At 36.7% G+C, this 19,886-nt stretch overlaps 2 protein-coding genes across 5 annotated transcripts; both read left to right on the top strand.

Annotated features, from left to right (window-relative positions):
- The first annotated feature begins 2,996 nt into the window (after window positions 1-2,996).
- On the top strand, window positions 2,997-3,803 carry LOC114825626 (uncharacterized). The gene has a single exon (XM_070814158.1). It carries the CDS (start codon window positions 2,997-2,999, stop codon window positions 3,801-3,803), a length of 807 nt encoding a protein of 268 aa, XP_070670259.1.
- A 3,684-nt stretch (window positions 3,804-7,487) lies between these two features.
- Window positions 7,488-12,629, top strand: LOC103444117 (cyclic nucleotide-gated ion channel 1-like). 4 transcript variants are annotated; one of them, XM_008383035.3, is made up of 9 exons: window positions 7,488-8,001; window positions 8,960-9,056; window positions 9,140-9,240; window positions 9,742-10,186; window positions 10,296-10,493; window positions 10,709-11,013; window positions 11,128-11,239; window positions 11,419-11,811; window positions 11,918-12,629. In XM_008383035.3, the coding sequence occupies exons 3-9, from the start codon at window positions 9,194-9,196 to the stop codon at window positions 12,425-12,427; spliced, it is 2,010 nt and encodes a 669-aa protein (XP_008381257.1). In that variant the 5' UTR covers window positions 7,488-8,001; window positions 8,960-9,056; window positions 9,140-9,193; the 3' UTR covers window positions 12,428-12,629. The 4 variants fall into 4 exon arrangements, with proteins under 4 accessions (XP_008381257.1, XP_070676905.1, XP_070676896.1 ...); XM_070820804.1 differs by lacking the exon at window positions 7,488-8,001 and adding an exon at window positions 8,188-8,428; XM_070820795.1 differs by lacking the exon at window positions 7,488-8,001 and adding an exon at window positions 8,445-8,507.
- The last annotated feature ends 7,257 nt before the right edge of the window (window positions 12,630-19,886 follow it).

Genomic DNA, 19,886 nt, shown 5'->3' with positions numbered 1-19,886 from the left:
TCGCTTTCGCCAGCCATCGGGGGAGCCAGGAGACCAACGGCAACACTGAAAACTCGAACACTGACGCGAAGTTTGACTTTTAATATTTCCTCAGTGGAATCTTAATTAAACTAATCCTTGCATTTTCTTACTGTAGCAATAAATTAGTTGTTTTCGTGTTCCTTAGCATGATGTGGGATTTAGGTTGGCAAGGGTCATTTTGGAGATAGTGTCTACGAATTATTTTGTGATAATTAGGTGAATAATTAAGCATTCGACGTCTATATCTAAAGTTATATAGTATCGTTTTATTATGTAACTGTATAATGAAAAAAAAAATCTTAAACTCTTAATCGTAAAGCAGACTATACTAATATAACTAATCACTAATTAAACTAACAATTCAATTAATCATTACCAAAAATCATACAAATTATTCAATAAACAAAAATTTAATTCAACTAATCAATATGAATAAGCATATTCATTATTCAATAATTCAATTAATCAATCAATAATCAAGAATTCAATTTTTATCCTAAACAACAATTTCATTAATCAATACTCATAGAATTTATATTGATTATCACAACTCAATAATGATATTAGTGTACCTATAATTGTATATTAATTAAATAAAAATAATCAATTAGGTTTGAAATAATATAAATTTAGAAAATAAAAAAATTTATCTCAAATTTGGGAAAGGGCTGCTGGAGTGGCGTTTTGATGCTTTCTAGTATTGGGGCACACATTTGAAAATGGATATGTTATCCACACACTCCTTTTTACTTTTCACACACCCCTTATTAATTTATGTTCGTTGATTTTCTTCAATTCATCCGATCCGACAGCCGAAAACTAAAAAAGTATGGAAAAAGTAAAAATGGGTGTGTGGATATCACATCCCTTTGAAAATTGAAGGGATTTGTCATTTGGGAAATGTGGAACGGGTTAGATGGGAAAGGGGAACAGTGGTCCCCCCGCAATATTATAATTTTTTTTTTCAGATAGCAAGCGAAATGATGCCGTCTTACTTTTAAAATTAAACAACAAAAGCCATGCGCATAGGGAGCCGCGCAGCAGTATGAACAAACAGAAACACCATTGTGTTTTCCAGTTTCCGACCAAACCAGAGAGGTTTAGGACTCGGTCTTAGGCATGTTTTCCGACGAGCGGAGTGGCAACCGTCACTCCTCGCCCCTATGTAGCTTCGCCACTGTATGTTCACAACTTGGACTATAGTAAGCAAACACGAGCCGAATCCAATAATATACATATATATATATATTGATGGTGTGGTCCTATACGTTCTTGCTGGCTGTACGGTGTTTGTTAAGTGTGAATCCACACAGGAGTAGAAGTGAATATTTTCTGCCAATCAAAGGCTAGAAGTCTTAATCAAATGGCAGTTTAATCTGCATTTCGGACATGAGGGTTTGTTATTTAGTGTTATTTTCAATCCGATTCCCGACTCGGTCTTGTCTAATCCGATTCCCAACTCTTCCGTTCCTCGCGTTTTGTGAGGTCTACATAATTTGGCTTGGTAAAACAAGAAGTACATTACAAACGACTTGGGAGAGAAGAAAATTAAGAACCTTCGTCAATGCTTTTTTTTTTTTGAAGTCAATGTTTTTACCTGCGGCTAAGTCAAAATAATTAAGGAACTTGAACAACTAGTCTCAATGAAGCATTAATTAATCCAGATTAACTGCATATTATAGTCGGTAGAACTTTTGATTTGTTTTCGAAAATGAATTTCATGGATCGATATATAACATCATCATTTGCATGAAAATTTGTTTGCTGCAGAAAATACTAGCAGGCTTCGGTTTCTGCCACTCGAATGCGCTCTCTCTCTCTACTCGATCCACCTTGTAAACTGAAAGCCTCCTAAACTTAGCCACTCGAATGGGTTCCGAGGTCCTGTAACAGATCTTGAAACGACATAAAAAAAAACAAATTGCACCCACAAGAATCATGAATTTAAACTATTAGGGGGTTTATCAAATCCCAAGCCCTCATGATGAGGGAGAAAAGCAAAATATGTTGAATATCAACACCAGCCAATTGGTGTTTGTGTTGAAGTGTAATCTTACCTTGGCCCAAGATGATATGCTAAAGTATGATCCATGCAAATGCTAGAAACTTCTTGCATGGATATGTCGGTGGATCACTAGCTAGAAAGATCTAGATATTTGTACAATTGTGAGGTTGTCATGCAAAGTCCATGTCGGTGGGCTGTTTGTAGAAAAGTCTAGAACGATGGCTAGGATGATGTAATCAAGTAAGAAGAAAGTAGCCAAGAAGAGAGAGCTAAGTAAGAGAGTGAGAAGTCTTGTAAGTGAGTAGTCTTGTGAAGAGTGTGAGTGGTCTAGAGTGTGTCTCTAGAAAGTATGATCCATGTAAATGCTAGAAACTTATTGCATGGATATGTCGGTGGATCACTAGCTAGAAAGATCTAGATATTTGTACAATTGTGAGGTTGTCATGCAAAGTCCATGTCGGTGGGCTGTTTGTAGAAAAGTCTAGAATGATGGCTAGGATGAAATAAGTCCATTCCACCGACTTAGTAAGTCGGTTTAGCAAGCCTATAAATATGTAATGGTGTAATTCAAGTAATGTAATCAAGTAAGATGAAAGTAGCCAAGAAGAGAGAGCTAAGTAAAAAAGTAGGAAGTCTTGTAAGTGACTAGTCTTGTGAAAAGTGTGAGTGGTCTAGAGGGTGTCTCTAGAAAGAGTGAGTGTCATAACTTCTATCATAACTTCTAAAGAGTGTCCTTGAGAGTTTGTGTGTTGTAATATTTTGTGTGTGTAATACAAGTAATTTGTTTACTTGTGTTGTCTCTCCAACACTTGTGTTAGAGTTATGTACTCTAGTTTTTACTCAACAATTGGTATAAGAGCGGTACGATCAGGGACTGTTTCTAGTGAAGCTTTCGAGAATCGTGAGAAGTCTAGTACTTTGCAAGATTGTTAACTAATCTTGTTCGGCTTATCGCTATTCTACCGACACAATGGGAGATCTTCAAGTTGTTGGAGGAATCAAAAAGTTGAACAACAAAAATTACAACACATGGGCGACGTGTATGGAGTCTTACCTACAAGGCCAAGATCTTTGGGATATCGTTAGCGGTAATGAAGTTACGGATCCGGCTCCGGTTGCGGATCCGGCTCCGGTTGAGGATCCGGCTCCGGTTGAGGATCCGGCTCCAGTTGCGGATCCGACTCCGCCTACGCAGATTTCGAGGGAGAGGAAAATCAAAGAAGGTAAAGCCATGTTTGCCTTAAAAACCACAGTTGAAGATGACATGTTGGAGTACATATGGAAGGCCAAGACACCAAAAGAAGCGTGGGACACCTTCGCCAGACTCTTTTCAAATAGGAAAGTTACAAGATTGCAGCTTCTCGAGAACGAGTTGTTTTCGGTGGCCCAACGAGACATGACGATTGCCGAATATTTCTACAAGGTAAAGTCTATTTGCCGTGAACTTTCTGAATTAGATCCTACTGCTACCATTGCAGAATCTAGGCAAAAAAGAATAATTATCCATGGATTAAGACCCGAATATCGAGGCATCGTCGTCGCTGTACAAGGATGGCAGATCCAACCATCACTTGTTGAGTTTGAGAATTTGCTTGCAGATCAAGAAGCTTTGGCAAAGCAAATGGCAGAGGTCTCATTAAGAGGTGAGGAGGAATCGCTCTACACCAAAAGTAAAGGCAACTTTAAGCAGCGTGCTAATGGTGGATCTAAAAGAAATGGTGACAAGGAAAAAGGTCATCAAGGAGGAATATCAATTGATGTTTATGTTGAAGATTGAAGATTAATCTTGCCTTGGCCCAAGACGATATCCAGCCCGAGCACTGACGTGAAGTTTGACTTTTAATATTTCCTCAGCGGAATCTTAATTAAACTAATCCTTGCATTTTCTTACTGTAGCAATAAATTAATTGTTTTCGTGTTCTGATTAGTGATTAATTATCATATGTTCACAACTTGGACTATAGTAAGCAAACACGAGCCGAATCCAATAATATATACATTGATGGTGTGGTCCTATATGTTCTTGCTGGCTGTACGGTGGTTGTTAAGTGTGAATCCAAACAGGAGTAGAAGTGAATATTTTCTGCCAATCAAAGGCTAGAAGTCTTAATCAAATGGCAGTTTAATCTGCATTTCGGACATGAGGGTTTGTTGTTTAGTGCTATTTTCAATCCGATTCCCGACTCGGTCTTGTCTAATCCGATTCCCAACTCTTCCGTTCCTCGCGTTTTGTGAGGTCTACATAATTTGGCTTGGTAAAACAAGAAGTACATTACAAAACGACTTGGGAGAGAAGAAAATTAAGAACATTCGTCAATGCTTTTTTTTTTTTTTTTTGAAGTCAATGTTTTTACCTGCGGCTAAGTCAATATAATTAAGGAACTTGAACAACTAGTCTCAATGAAGCATTAATTAATCCAGATTAACTGCATATTATAATAGGTAGAACTTTTGATTTGTTTTCGAAAAGGACTTTCATGGATCGATATATAACATCATCATTTGCATGAAAATTTGTTTGCTGCAGAAAATGCTAGCAGGCTTCGGTTTCTGCCACTCGAATGCTCTCTCCCTCTCTACTTAAACGACATAAAAAAGAACAAATTGCACCCACCAGAATCATGAATTTAAACTATTAGGGGGCTTATCAAATCCCAAGCCCTCAGATTGGCAATGGAGAGCGCTGTGGCTGCTTCTCGGTTGTGTTTGGGCTTCACTGTTGTTGGGCTCACTTTCTGTATTTTCTTTGTTTTTAGGCCATTTTTTTGTTTGTTTATAAAAATAACTTAGGCCTTTGTTTGTTTATAACTGTGTGTTTGTTGTTTAATAAAATCTTTCCCTTGACCCACAAAAAAAAAATATATAGAAATAAAAAAACCTTGGCTTATATGTTGCATTGGAGCAATTTAAGTCATTCGTGTTTCAATCTCACCTTCCGCTTTCAAATGCCAAGCAGTTAATTTTCTGCATATTAATTGTCTGTCTAATTCTTCTCATGAACTCTCGTATGCATACCCACTTGTTTATGTATATACCTTATAAACTCTAATTGTCTTTGAAACAGCATCCTACTGGATCTTTTTTATGTTTTTTTCATGATTTTGATGGGTGCAATTTGTTCTTTGGCAAGTGTCTTCGCCCATGAGCGGTAGGTCTCGGGTTCGAGACTTGGGAGCAGCCTCTCCATAAATGGGGGTAAGGCTAGCCGACATTCACCTCTCCCAGACCCTGCGTAAAGCGGGAGCCTTGTGCACTGGGTACGACCCAAGATCTGTTACAGGACCTCGGAACCCAGTGACTACAAGGGCATTATATGCCCCAATAAAGGGAATTCGTGATGAACAGGGGAAATTCCTTCCTATATGGAGTATGATATTTGTAATGTCCTGTATGTTTGCCGTCTCACTAGATCCTCTCTTCTTTTACATTTTAATCATGGGAATTTTAACGAAAAGCATCCGGTACTGTTCATTTTAACGAAAAACCACATTTTTACACTAAAAAGTCAATATTTGTACTATTCACTTTACCATTTATTTTGTCCTTATCATTAAAACTCAAAGTTTTCAAACACTTTTAATTAGTTTTCCTTTTAATCATTGATCAAGATAAGATGTGCCTTCAAATGGACAAAACACTGAGCACTACTGTTCTCCTTGTACATCACTGGCTTCAGATGGTGGCACAACTTTTCCAACACACTTGTATTCAGCTTTACCAACATTGATAAATTAGTCAAAAGTTTCAGAGTCAGTTGGCTACACATTACTAATTAACATCAAGATAAACATACATACAGGTACAGGGTTTGTATTGAAAAGACCTTTATGCAATTAGTAATGGAACTATTAATATGAAAGGATTTAACTTTATGAGGTTTTCGATGTGAGACATGCTTCAACATATATTAGTTCAATAATATATGTGTGTGTATATATATATTATAAGAGTAATATTAGGAAGATCAAAATATTAAACTAAATTTTGTATATCAAATGATTTCGTCTCTCTAGCATTATCATTTTCGAATAGCTAGGAGATCCACTCGATTGCATGCTCTTGATTATTGAGTGTGGACCTATTCGTCTACAACTTCTCCGGCCGGCAATATTAACCGCCGTCCGCCTTGGGAAAGGTCAGATTTTTGGGTGAAGATTCTCAATTGTGCTTCACTACCCGCTTTGATACAAAGTTCCAGTCTCCACCCAGCACGTCAAAACTCGGACAAAAGTGAAAGCCTATGTTCTCATGGCCAACGACTCGTCAACGGTGGTCTCCGAATGCTAACTACACACGGACTTAGATTAACATATATTTGTCGTCTCTTGGTCAGAGACTGTGACTTTTGATTACTTGAATTAACGTACATTTTTAACATGAATTAAATTAACATATATTTGTCGTCTACTGATTAATTTGTTTGATATATGATGACTTGGACGTGTAAATGAGAGTCTAAATAAGAGTAAATTATAGCAATGATTTCTTAATTTTAATTTAATTGGAGCAATGGTTATTTAATCAAAAATATATTATCATTGGTCCCTCAACTTATCAAAACGTAGAGCTATGATAATTTTCATCAACTTCATTAGAACTTCTGTCAAAATGAGGCATGTGTCATGTAAGTGAGGTTGAATCAAGGGGCAAATATGAAAAATCAAATAAGAAAAATTGTATCAATGGTCTCTCAACTTTAATTCAACTGGAGAAATGATTCCTCAACTCTAACTCAATTGGAGCAATGGTTTTTCCAACATAACTTATTTTGACAAAATTCTGATGGAGTTGATAAAAATGATCATAGCTATATGTTTTGATGAATTGAGAGACCAATGATAATTGATTTTTAGTTGAATGACCATCGCTATAATTTACTCCCTAATTAATTAATCAAGAAAACTGCAAGTGTTTAATTATTGATTATTTTTAAGGCGATGAAACAGAGAGTCAACCCCAATTGTAAACTATACATTGTTTCTATTGTCTTGGTTGACTAATTTATCAAATGTTGATAACTATATAATAAACAAGAGCCAAATGCATATACAAAGAGAAAGACTACTCTTCCAACGATAGTCATCAACATCTGATAAATTAGTCATCAATATCAGATCTAGATACACTACTATTTTTGTGGAAGTATTATTTTTCAAACCATGATACTATTACTGACAGAGGGTGAAGGACACAACCGATTTTATAACGATCTTAAAGTAATAACGCGTTGATTTAGTCACCACTAAAGCCACAAAGGGCTTTCTAATTTAATTTTTTTCATAAACTCCAATTGCTTCATAGGAATTGAAAAGAAAAAAAAAATATTCCTTCGTATATTTATAGTTATTATCATCAATTTTTTTATGAATAATATTCGGATACTAATTTTTTTTTAATCAAACAATAAGTTTTGTTAAATTAAATATTAAATTAACCATTAATCTTCTAATAGACCAATAAAATGAAGACACATGTGCATTTTCAAGTCTCTAACAATACAACCAGACATTCCTTATCTGCAAACCAAACATTCTTCTTCTCCCTCATCGAACACTGGATCCCCTCTCATCTCCGGCGACGCACCCGCAACTCCTCTCTTCGCCGGTGACCCCAATCCCTCTTTCCTGCGACCCACCGATCCCTTTCTTCTACAGAGACTGCGATCGTCGTCCTCCGTTATGGACGACGGCGATGATTGCGACCAGTCATCATCAATCAGGACAGTCCCTCTCACCATTTGATCTCAATCTGGTGATGTTTGTGGCGACGAGAAAGATCCTGAAGCCACAATTTCTGCCATTAATTAATTTGGATCTCCATAGTGGTTAGATGGGTGATAGCCTTTGTGAAAGAATTTGCAATGTTTTTGCTGGTCGGGAGTGAACTGTGGGCGGAGAGAAGGAGAAGCAGAATGTTTGGTTTGCAGGACTATAGTGTTTGGTTGTGCATGGACAGATGTCTTTATTTTATTGGAGGTCAGTAAATTTTGGGTGGTGAACAGTCAGTACCCAAGTATTATCCTTCTTTTATTATGATAATTTTCGCGATTACATGCAAATATCGATTTCCAGTCATTAAATAATTGTTTTTTAATTATTGAAATGCTTAAACCCTAGTATAATTTTTTAAACTAAAAGGATTTGCACACAATGTGTCCATTCTATATGTCAAAAAATTGTCACTGGCATCCATCTAAGGACCAACGACAACATTGAAATAATCCCAACCCGAGGCTTGACTTTTAATATTTTATCAGCGGAATCTTAATTAATTCCGGCATAAACTAATCCTTCTTGTAACTTTGCATTTTCTCATAGTAACAATAAATTAGTTATGTTCGTGTTCGGGTTAATGATTAATTATCATAAGTTCGCTACTTGGATTATAGTAAGCAAACACGAGGTAAATCCACATATGTATATTGATGGTCCTATATGTTCTTGCTGGATAAATAGTGGTTCCTAAGTGTGAATCCAAATAGGTATGGAAGTGAGTATTTCTGCTAATCAAAGGGTACATCAAATGCCTGTTTAATCTGCAAGTCCGACTCGGTCATGTTTGATTGAAGTGCTAAAATATGATCATGGGAATTGTTGATTTCACCCTTACCAACTCTTCCGTCCACGCGGTTTGTAAAGTTTGCATAATTTGGTTCGGTAAAACAAGAAGTAAATTACAGAGAATTGGGAGAGAAGAATTTAGGAACCTTCGTCGATGCAAGAAAATTAGGAACCTTCGTCGATGCTTCTTTTTTTTTTTTGCCGAAGTCGATGCTTATTTATTTATTAAGTCAATTTTTTTTTAATAAACTTGAACAACTAATCTCAACGAAACATTAATTAATCCGGATGAACTGCACATTAATAGGCAGAACATTGATTTGTTTTCGGAAAGGAATTTCCTGGATCGGTAACAATCTTTTGTTTGCTGCAGAAAATACTAGCAGGCTTCGATTTCTGCCACTCGGATGCGCTCTCTCTCTACTCGATCCACCTTGTAAACTGAAAGCCACCTACACTTAGCAATCCAGGTATCGTTGCTATAAGCTTCCATGTAACTAAACTCTCTCTCTCTCTCTCTCTCTCTCTGATGATCACATATTTTTACTGCCAGGCTAGCAGGGAATACTGATCATCACTGTGTATCATAAACACGAATTGAGTAGTTATGGCCAACGGAAGAGAAGCTTTCGATGTGGAGAAGCAGGGAGAGGGGTTAGTACTTCTTTACATTAAGACTGCAATTTTTTGTCTGTAATTTTTCAAGACTTGGGAGCAGCCTCTCCATAAATGGGGGTAAGGTTAGCCGACATTCACCTCTCCCAGACCCTGCGTAAAGCGGGAGCCTTGTGCACTGGGTACGACAATTTTTCAAAATATAAATTTTTTGGCTGGTCAAAATACTTCACTGATATATATCTGTAACTTGTGATTAAGATTCATGCACAACCTTCATTTATATGTTGCGTTGGGGCAATTTGAGTCACTTGTGTTTCAATCTCACCTTACACCTTCAAATGCCGAGCATTTAATTTTCTGCATATTAATTGTCTCTCTAATTTTTTCCTCATGAACAAAACATGCATATCCACTGGTTTATGTATTAGTATTTCCATATAAACTCTAATTGTCTTCGAAACAGCACCCTACTGGGTCTTTTTATGTTTCTTCATGATTCTGAGGGGTGCAATTTGTTCTTTTCTTTGTCGTTTCAAGTCGGAAACCAGGGACTACAACGAGATATGCCCCAACAATGCGAATTCGTGATGAACAGGGGAAATTCCTTCTCAGATGGAGCGTGATATTTGTAATGTCCTGTGTGTTTGCCGTCACACTAGATCCTCTGTTCTTTTACATTTTAATCATTGATCAAGATAAGAAGTGCCTTCAAATGGACAAAACGCTGAGCACTACTGTTCTTGTTTTGCGATCACTCACGGATTTCATTTTCTTTGTGCATTTTATATATAAAATTTACGACGCCTTTAGAGTTCAAAAGAACAAACAGTTGACGGCTAATGAGACCGCAAATAAACTGCAACTTGTGGCCTCGAGTACCTTGCAAACCGGAGGAAATTTGGATCGGAAATCAAAAAAAATATTGTTGTGGTCATCTCTTTCTATCATAAATGATTTTCTCGCTCTTCTTCCTGTTCCACAAGTAAGAGAAACTAAACTTTGTTTTTTTTTTTTTTTTTTTTTGTGAGCTATTCTTAACCAGCTAGCTGTAATTAGTGGATTTCAAACCCCTTTTTATTTCTTTTCTCCAGCTGCTAATTGTAGTTGCTTTTTACAAAATGAAAGCCGCTGGATATATGGAACATAAAAAGGCTCTGAATGTCTTGCTTCTTGGTCAATATCTACCAAGGATATTTCGAATTCACCAGTCGTCCAAGGAACTTCGAGAGAATGCTGGACCATGGGTTAGAGGTCTATTCAATTTTTTTCTCTACATTCTTGCTAGTCATGTAAGTTTCGCCTCAATTGTCATTTTATTACAATATTATGTATTCACTTATGCCGGTTTAAACTTTCTTTTAGAAATGTTAGACTAGCGTTGATTTTGTTTGCATTTTTCGGTTTATATGTACTCTCAAACTTACTCTCGTCATGAATTTCCGTGTTCGATTTGGTTAATGTAAAAACTCATAGCATTGCCCTACATAATTTTTCCTTAATGCAGATACTTGGAGCTTTTTGGTATTTCTTTTCTATTCAACGAGAGACATCATGCTGGTACAGTGCATGTGCAAATCATAGTCTTGATCCTGCTGGATGTATGAATACTTTCTACTGTGGGCATCGAACTACTACTTCGAGAAATATTACACTTCTAAACAAGCATTGCAAGCTCGATACTCCAGATGGTGCTTCAGCACCATTTAATTTTGGAATATTTCTTGATTCTCTTAAGAATCATAACACAGAGCATATCCACTTTGGAAAGAAGTTCCTTTACTCTTTCTGGTGGGGCTTGCGAAATATAAGGTTTGCACAGATGCACTGACGGCCCACAATTTTTCAAATTAATGAATAAAAACATATCTTGCTCAGACACAATACCATATATATTGCTTGATCAAGTAACTACTTTTTTTGCAGTAATTTTGGAACGAATCTGACAACAAGCACTTATGTCTGGGAAAACTTGTTTGCAATTCTTATTTCTATCATTGGCTTGCTACTGTTCTTATATCTCATCGGAAATGTGCAGGTTGGTATGAACTGAATCTCTCTATATATTTGTTTTATTATATTTGTTTTTAAGGGCCGCTGTCGCATACAATTATTTGTGAATGGTATTCAAATTGTATAAGATACCTAAGTTCTTTGGTGAAAGAGAATTTAATGCAGACAGAAGCTTACTTATGAATTCTACTTGTGGTGAGACAGAATTTAATGCTGAAAGAAGCTACAAAAACAAAAGAGGAAACACAGATAATTCAGGTGAATACGCTGAAAGAAGCTACAGAACAGATGATAATTCAGGTGAATACGCTGAAAGAAGCTACAGAACAGATGATAATTCATGTGAATATGTTGAAAGAAGCTACAAAAATAAAAGAGGAAGAGGAAAGACAGATAATTCAGGTGAAGATGCAAGGTGTCTGCAAGTGGATAATCGAAAATAAATTCCCTGATAATATCAAGAACGAAATCATGAATAGCATTGAGCAAACATTGAAAAAAAACAAAGATGCTGATGTTGACAAGCCATTTTTTATTCTTCCCTGGCAAACCAAAAGATCTGTAAAACGCCATCTTTTCATGGATACACTAAAAACAGTATGTTCTTCAACCCTCGAATGCTCTCTCTATCTATTAATTGCATCCATTTTCACTGCAATGTTGTTCTGATAATATATGTCTCTGCGCGCGCGCATGTGTTTAGGTAAACAAGCTTAAAGACATGGATGAAAGAGTGTTGGCATTGATGTGCGATTACCTGAAGCCAGTGACATACATTGAGAACAGCTTCGTTTTCCGAAAGGGAGATCCGCTCGACTGCATGCTGTTCATTATCGAAGGGACAATGTGGACTTACGCGTCGAAGGATAGTCAAGTTGGGAATGGAATCTCATTAATGGCCACCAAGCCCCTCAGGAAAGGTCACTTTTACGGGGAAGAGCTTCTCGATTGGGCATCAGAGAGTTTCACCGAACTTCCTGTCTCCAGCAAACATGTCAAAAGTCAGACAAAAGTAGAAGCATTTATGCTCATGGCCAAGGACTTGGAAACTGTAGTCTCCAGAAGCAAACCATCTTGGCACTTGCTCAAGTGTAACAATCCTGGAGAGGTGGCAATTTCTACCTTCCTTCGTTTCCGACCACGCCCGCCCCTGTCCCCGGCTGGAACAGCGGATGCCAATGGTGGGAGCTTGCCATCGGCAGCAGGCAATTAGTATCTTCAGAAACGTCAAAGCAGAGACGCTCAATTTATGGCCAAGAATTCTATACGTTACAATAGTATTGTTGGTTGTTAACTTAATATTTACCCGTACGTTGCAATGCTTTAGTGGGAGCCGCATTACCATTTCTCACAGGGATATGTATATGTATTGGTCATGTTGTGAAATGCTTTGCAAAGTGATTGATTTCTGCCAACCTTTTTTCTCTTTCTGAACTTTCTGTTTATTTATGAGATTTTAGATTGAATAAATAAAAAGATAAATCAATTAATTTGCAATTATAGGTCAAGTCAATGAGCTATTGAGCCTTATGGTGCATTAATTTTTATTATTTTTTTATTTTTTTGGTCTGAAAAGTAAATTTTATAATAAAAAAGAAGGTTACAAGTCAACATTGAGGAAGGCAAAATAACCCAAATACATTGGGGGAAAACAAATACATAAAAGTTCAGCCCAATTAAATAAACAAAAACAAAAACCCAAATCCCTAATCTCTGACCACAGAAAGCAGCGTTCGCCGCCACCACGAAATTCTTGCCAGCAGCTAACGAAGAAGCAACACTAAAGAAAATGACCTAGTGGTGAAATTGACCAAGATATTATAGCACAAAAGTACCAAACCTGCAACCAAAAGCACACCACATCTAGATTTCTTTACCAAAGACGCAGAACTACGAGATAGTTACCGAATTCAAATCTCATTCACTAGTACCTACAAATATGATAATAACAATTTTGAATAAAAGGAGGAAATCTAGGCCAAGGCTTGGGCCCTTTTAAGCCATTACGGATCGTTTCAAACTTGGGCTATTATTGAACAGTATGTTTACTATTTTGCATATTAAGGCCCATCAAACAGTCCTGCTCGTTTTAGTGATAACGAGAAGCACAACCCAGATCAGAAAAGGGCCAAAAAAAAAAAAAAAAACACATTCAGAGCTTAAGGATATAAAGTGAGAAGACTAAAGCAAACAGTGCTCGTCGTCCTCCTGTCCAAGCAGCAGCTCAAAAGTCAACAAATAGCTCGTTTAGATGTATTTTTAAAATGATTGAAAACATTTTTAGAAAAAATGATTTTAGATTCTAAAAGCACTTAAAATGCTTTACCAGGATTTACTTGCATTTTTACTAAGGATTGGTTCCAAAAGCATTTTTCCCGAAAGCGTTTTTAATCATTTTAAAAGCATATCCAAATAAGCTCAAATATAACGGTCGGTCTCGGCAACATACACTGCTCATCCTCGTTTGATCATGCAACGGTGCTACTATGTCTGTCACCGTACTCACCGCCAATTGAGGGATCCAGGAGACCAATGGCAAGTTGGCAACACTAAAAGCATCGACATCGACGCAAGGTTTGACTTCCAATTTTTTATCAGCGGAATTTTAATTAAACTAATCCTTCGTGCAACTTGCATTTTCTCACAATAACAGTAAATTAGTTGTTTATGTGTTATGATTAGTGATTAATTATCATATGTTCATGACTTGGATTATAGTAAGTAAACATGAGCTAAATCCATATATGTATATTGATGGTCCTGTATGTTCTTGCTGGTTATACAGTGGTTGGTAAGTGTGCATCCACACAGGTGCAGAAGTGATTATTTTTTGCTAATCAAAGGTTATAAGTCTTCAGTGGTGGAGCCAAAATTTTCGGTGAAGAGAAGCCTCTAACAAAAAAAAGGACGGTATTTAATATATTCAAAATATCACTTAAATAGATACAAATACTCTTAAGCTTTAAACCTAATAAATTAAAAACCAAAATCCTATTAGATGAAGAGTTCTTACAGCTAAACTTAAAAATTGGTGGAGACCTAGCGAAGGTATCGACTGTTGGTGGAGATTGTGCACCCCTAAACGAAGATGAGTGTAGATGGTTAATTTTTTGCATTTTTCCTCGTTTACGTTTTCTCTTTGCTTTTGTAGTTTCTTCCTTCGATTGAATATTTATGGTATAATGAATTGTCAATATTTGTAACGTTATTTATCTGAAATTTCTTTTGGATTATATGTACTTTGTATTTAATTTTCCACACCTTTGCATTATTAAGGGTGTTGACACATCCCGACCTAAATTAGGGCGTGCTGGCCATCACGTGAGAGTGACGTAACCATGTATACAATGCGGAAACAAAATTGATATAGAGAATACGAGAGAATAAAAACCAAACTACTAGCAGTACTAACTAAGATAAAGTGCTAGTGCAAGATCAAGTGTGAAATACACAACCAGATCATAAATAGCTTAAGTGCAATCAGGTAGGACAAGTACTAATTATACAACACCCAAGGGTGATCCTACATTTATGATCTTTTGTCAGAACCACCGTTAAAATCCCCGTGAGCCACCAAAACACTTCTACCTAAAACCTAGAGGGACACAAAACAACAAGTGTGAGTGGGCAAAAATAAAGCTTTTCAAAATCATTTTATTTCTCAAAAGTTCTAATCCCACGCCGTAAAACCTGTATAATTTCATAGAAAATATAATATATGCTATATCAGAAATCATGTTCAGGATGAAAATCCATAGAAATATATCATGCCAAAATATCTTAATGAAATGCCATAAGTAATCCAGTTAAAATATCTCAATGCCAGATATCATATCAGCCGGATCCACCTAACGTAACCTGTACGACTGAGTCTATAGCTCATAACCAATCTTAATCATATCAAATCCTGCACACGAGTTGGAACCACCTAAAGTGGTCTGTATGACAAGACTATGTGTAAAATAAATATGCTCAAGTACTACGATCACATGAAGACTGTGTGAATGATCGCGGGTCACCTACGAGTCGGAACCACCTATAATGGTCTGTACGACAAGCATATGCACCTAACTTGGATCCAAGGTGATCATATGGTGCGGGAGGTAAACATCACATGAAGGACTGTGCCCTAACTCTGGGCGGGAGCACTAACACCGGGGTGAAGGTTTATGAGCTTTCAATGCAACACATCATATCTCACATAACTAAAGCAATCTCATATCTTTAATTTATGAACTTACCTGGCACTTACATGTGTGTCCGCATCACCAATCATAAATATATGCAACTACTAATGCATAAATAAAATAGGCAGACACTTTGCATGACATTTCAAAACGTATAATCATTCAAATTCATTTTTTGGGAAAAATCTCAAGTATATAGGTATATACGGAAAATCAAAAGCCCATTCACTGGTATGTCGACGGGTCGTAGCCCCCGAGCCTCGATTGATGGCGCTCGTCCTCATGATAGGTCACACCTATATGCGAAATAACTAAATAAACGTTAATTAAAGCATATAACCAAAACTAGCTAATAACTTCTCATACAATGCTCAAATGGGGTGTTTGAATATACCAACGTGATCTACTCAACACCATGAACATCCCTATATTTTTAGAATTTTTTTTTGACCACCCACGCGCCGGCCAAGGCACGGCCAAACGCGCCCCCACGCGCGGCCAAACCCTAACTAAGCCTAACGGCCGATAGGAATATTCTGTTAAAACCTTAATAAAGTTAACGGCATTACCTGACACCGTTAGAATATTCCGTCAAACTTGACGGAATATTCTCCTTCATCTTTGGTTCGCCGGAGACCGTCACCGGCGCCGCTGCGATCGTCGGTTTCTGGAAAAACTTTAAAACTTCATTTCTCACTCATTTTTGCACCAAAATCTATGAAATTTGTCTCAAAATGAAGCTTAAAGTGAGTAGAACACATTCTTACCACTTTTAAGCCTTGAAATCGACGGAATCTCACCGGAGAAACCTCGATAATCCGGCCAAAATTGAAATCAGTCAAACTAAGCTTCCTGACGTCCAAAACACTCCAACTTTCTTTCCCAAGCTTCGTGAAGTTGTTCTAAAGCTTCTCAGGACCTCAAAACTCCTTGAAAAGTCCACGACCACGACTGCATGAACAGTAACCCAAATCAGGAATTTTGGTTTCACTGGTTTTCGAGGTTTTCACGTCCAACCACCACCACCATTCGACTCCTAAGCTTGCAAGGAGTCCAAAAACATCATTCACGACCTCGATCCGTGATGATTAAAAAGGTTTTGAGGGGTGTCCGTACAAGTTGTACAGAAATGACAAGAAAATATGAGAGAGGGATGAGAGAGAGGGTACACGGGAGTGGTGTGTGTGTGTGTGTGTGTGTGTGTGTGTGTGTGTGTGTGTGAGGATGTGGTCTAGCTTGTCACCAATCAAAACCAACAAAAGTCTAACTTCTAATTGAGTCCAAAAACTTAGGAATTTAACATATTGGTCCACCTCTAAAAGCATGTCACACACAATACATGTCGACATCTAAGGGCCAAATAGACATTTCACGTCATCGATAAAAATAATTCGGGACGGGCTGTGACAGGTGTTGTCCATGTCAGGATTCTGTTTTGAAGGTTATCATTGAATGTGGTAGTGAATCGAGATATTTGTTGTGTTCTTAGAAAGTGCAAAAGCATATTTTTAAGGTTTACGAAATAGAAATTCTTCGGATCCATATTAGAAAAATTAGTGAAAGCACCACTTGATTATTGCACAAGAATTTTTTAATCAACAACTAGTTATTTGTATGAATTAAGGGTATTTGTGTCTATTTAAGTGATATTTTGGATATATTTAAAAGTTTTTATAAAAACTGATATTTTTGAATTAGAGGCTAATATTTGGCTATATTTGATAAGTACTCCTCATGTACTATGTAGAATATGTGAAATTTTCAAGGCCTAAGCATGACCCGCCACTAATATCATTGATATTGTCCAAATTTAATCACTTATTACTAGGTGTTGAGTTTTATCACAAATTGCTTAAATGATATTAAGAATGGAAACTCCCAAATATTACTTATATATTATTTAATCATATGACCAACTTGGAATCCTATTTTCCATTAATAAAAGAAACTCTATTAAAGAAATTTAAAACTCATTTGTTGAATAGATTTCAAATTTGAGACGACAAAATGTATGAGATTTCAAAAAAGAAACAAGAGAATTGATCTGGAGCCTGACTACACAATTAAAAATAAGCGATGTGATATTCACACACCTTATTTTACTTTTTACATATCCTTCTAACTTTTGACTGTTGGATCGGATGGATTGAATAAAATCAACGGATAGAAATTAAAAGGGTTGTGTAAGAAGTAAAATGAGATATGTAGATAACACATTCCAAAAATAAATGTTATTTAATTTTTTATAATTAAACTGAACGATTTCTCATAAAAAAAAGGAGCGAAATATTGCTTTGGCTTTAAGTCCCATTAATTTACGTTAGAGAACTAGATAAAATATTAAATTTAATTGTAAGATGAGATTCTCTCATAATGATTTATAATTTTTTTTAAAGGATAAATTGTCATTTAACCCCCTAAACTATCACGTGGGTGTTAATTTTCCCATTGAACTATTTTTTCAGCCAACTGACCTCTTAAACTAGGTTTAAGTGGTGAATTTACCCCCTACCGTTAAGTTTTTCGAGCTCCATCCAAATTGCCTTCAAAATTAAAGGCAAATATGTCATTTCAAAGGGTAGGATAATTACCCATCATCAAATCTCATCTCAGGCCGCCTACACTTCCATCGCCCTCCGTCCACCTCCTGCTGCATCAACCGCCCCTTCCCCACCCCCCCAACGCCCCAAAAAAAAAAAACGCCCATCATGAAATCTCAGGCGCCGTCATGAATCCATGAAAGCGAACAGGGAAAGAAAGTATATCAGAGAGAGAGAGAGAGAGAGAGAGAATTAAGTTGGGTGGGGTGTCGGGCAAAGTGGGAAGGGAAGGGTTGCTAGCAGAGAATAGGATTTGGGGGTTGGGTTTTCTACTTTACTTTTTCTATTATTTTGAATGATTAAGTTTAGGGTTTGTATGTTTTGTTTTGTTTTTTTTTTAAATATTTGTTTTATATGTTCTCTTTGTAAAGATTTAGATAGAAAATGTAAAAAGGTGGTCATGTGCCAAGCACATGACACTTTCTACTAGAAAATTAGATGGAGTTAAAGATGCTTAATGGTAGGGGATGAATTGACCACCTTAACATAGTTTAGGGGGTCAATTGGCTGAAAAAATAGTTCAAGGAGGAAATTGACACTCATGTGATAGTTTAGAGGGTTAAATAACAGTTTACTCTTTTAATAAAGTACTATTTGTAGTGTACAGTGATGATTTCTAAAATAATAGGAGTCCAAAAACTGTTTGAACTACCCTTCATATGTGATCTAAGTCGATGGGCTGCTTTAATGGGTTAAAAGACGTACAACTGAAAAACAAAATAAACTGAGTTAGTAAGTAAAACAAAAAAGAATTACAATGTTGTTTAAGTGCAGTCTCTAGTAATGGCGCAAGAAACTCGTTGGATAAATTAGACAACCTAATTAGGCTAACCAATTTACATAAATTTTATCCTTGCAAGCACATAACTCGTAAAAAATAATATAGAGACAAGCAAGGGTCGAATTCACAAGGACTGATAAACAACTTAACAAAATTGACAAGAAGGAAGACAAGACAAAAAAAAAAAAAAGATTTAGCATTGGTTCATGATCATTCAGACTTCTTGTGGTGATCTCCAGCTATTTTTTTTTCTTAAAAAGGGGACCAACGGGTGGCTAAGCCACGACAGTCCACATTTTCAAGGGCCGAGAAGACTCGAAAAGGCATTTCAGCATTTCCTGGCCACCACACTGTATGGTGATTGGTGGTCTCCAACTGATCACATGGATATTATATTTGACCATCAGATAATGATTGCATTAAATACATATAAGTATTATAGCCAACGTAAAATTATTGTTGAATTATTATTCATTATTATTTTACGTTATGCAAGGACGGGTACTTGTTGTAGCTAAGAATGTCTGAAATACACTTAATAGCTGCTATTAGAACCATATATCTGATTTTATCTTGTTTAATTTGTTAGCCCGAGAGGCTCATATTAGGGTTTAGAGGGAACGCATATGAATTTTTGTTGTTTGTTGCGTATTTCCCAGAAAGAAAGGAGAACGTTCGAAATCAAAGTGCAGCAGGGGCCTTCCATTCCAATATGGAACAGAATATTTGTGATATCATGCGTCTTTGCTGTCTTTCTGGATCCCTTATTCTTTTACGTTGTGATCATCAATCAGGATAACCAAGTGCCTTCAAATGGACAAAACGTTGATTATTGTTGCTTGTCTTATGCGATCACTCACAGATGTCATTTTCTTGGGGCATTTGACATGTGAAATTTGCAACCGTGTTCAAAATTCAAGACGAAATACCCTGAAGATTCAAACCTCCGCTGTGGTGGGACAAACTGGGGGAAATTCATGTTGGCAGTCCCACATCGATTGGTGGGGAAGTCAACAATGATGGCTTTAAATATGATTACCCTACTCTAACTAATACCGAAGTTTTTTGTGGTAAAATCTCACACCTGACGGATTAGACATGTGA

This window comes from Malus domestica, chromosome 01 (assembly GCF_042453785.1).
Source record: "Malus domestica chromosome 01, GDT2T_hap1".
NCBI lineage: Eukaryota > Viridiplantae > Streptophyta > Magnoliopsida > Rosales > Rosaceae > Malus > Malus domestica.
The sequence above is the reverse complement of the archived record's forward strand: the minus strand, read 5'-3'. Positions and strand labels throughout refer to the sequence as shown.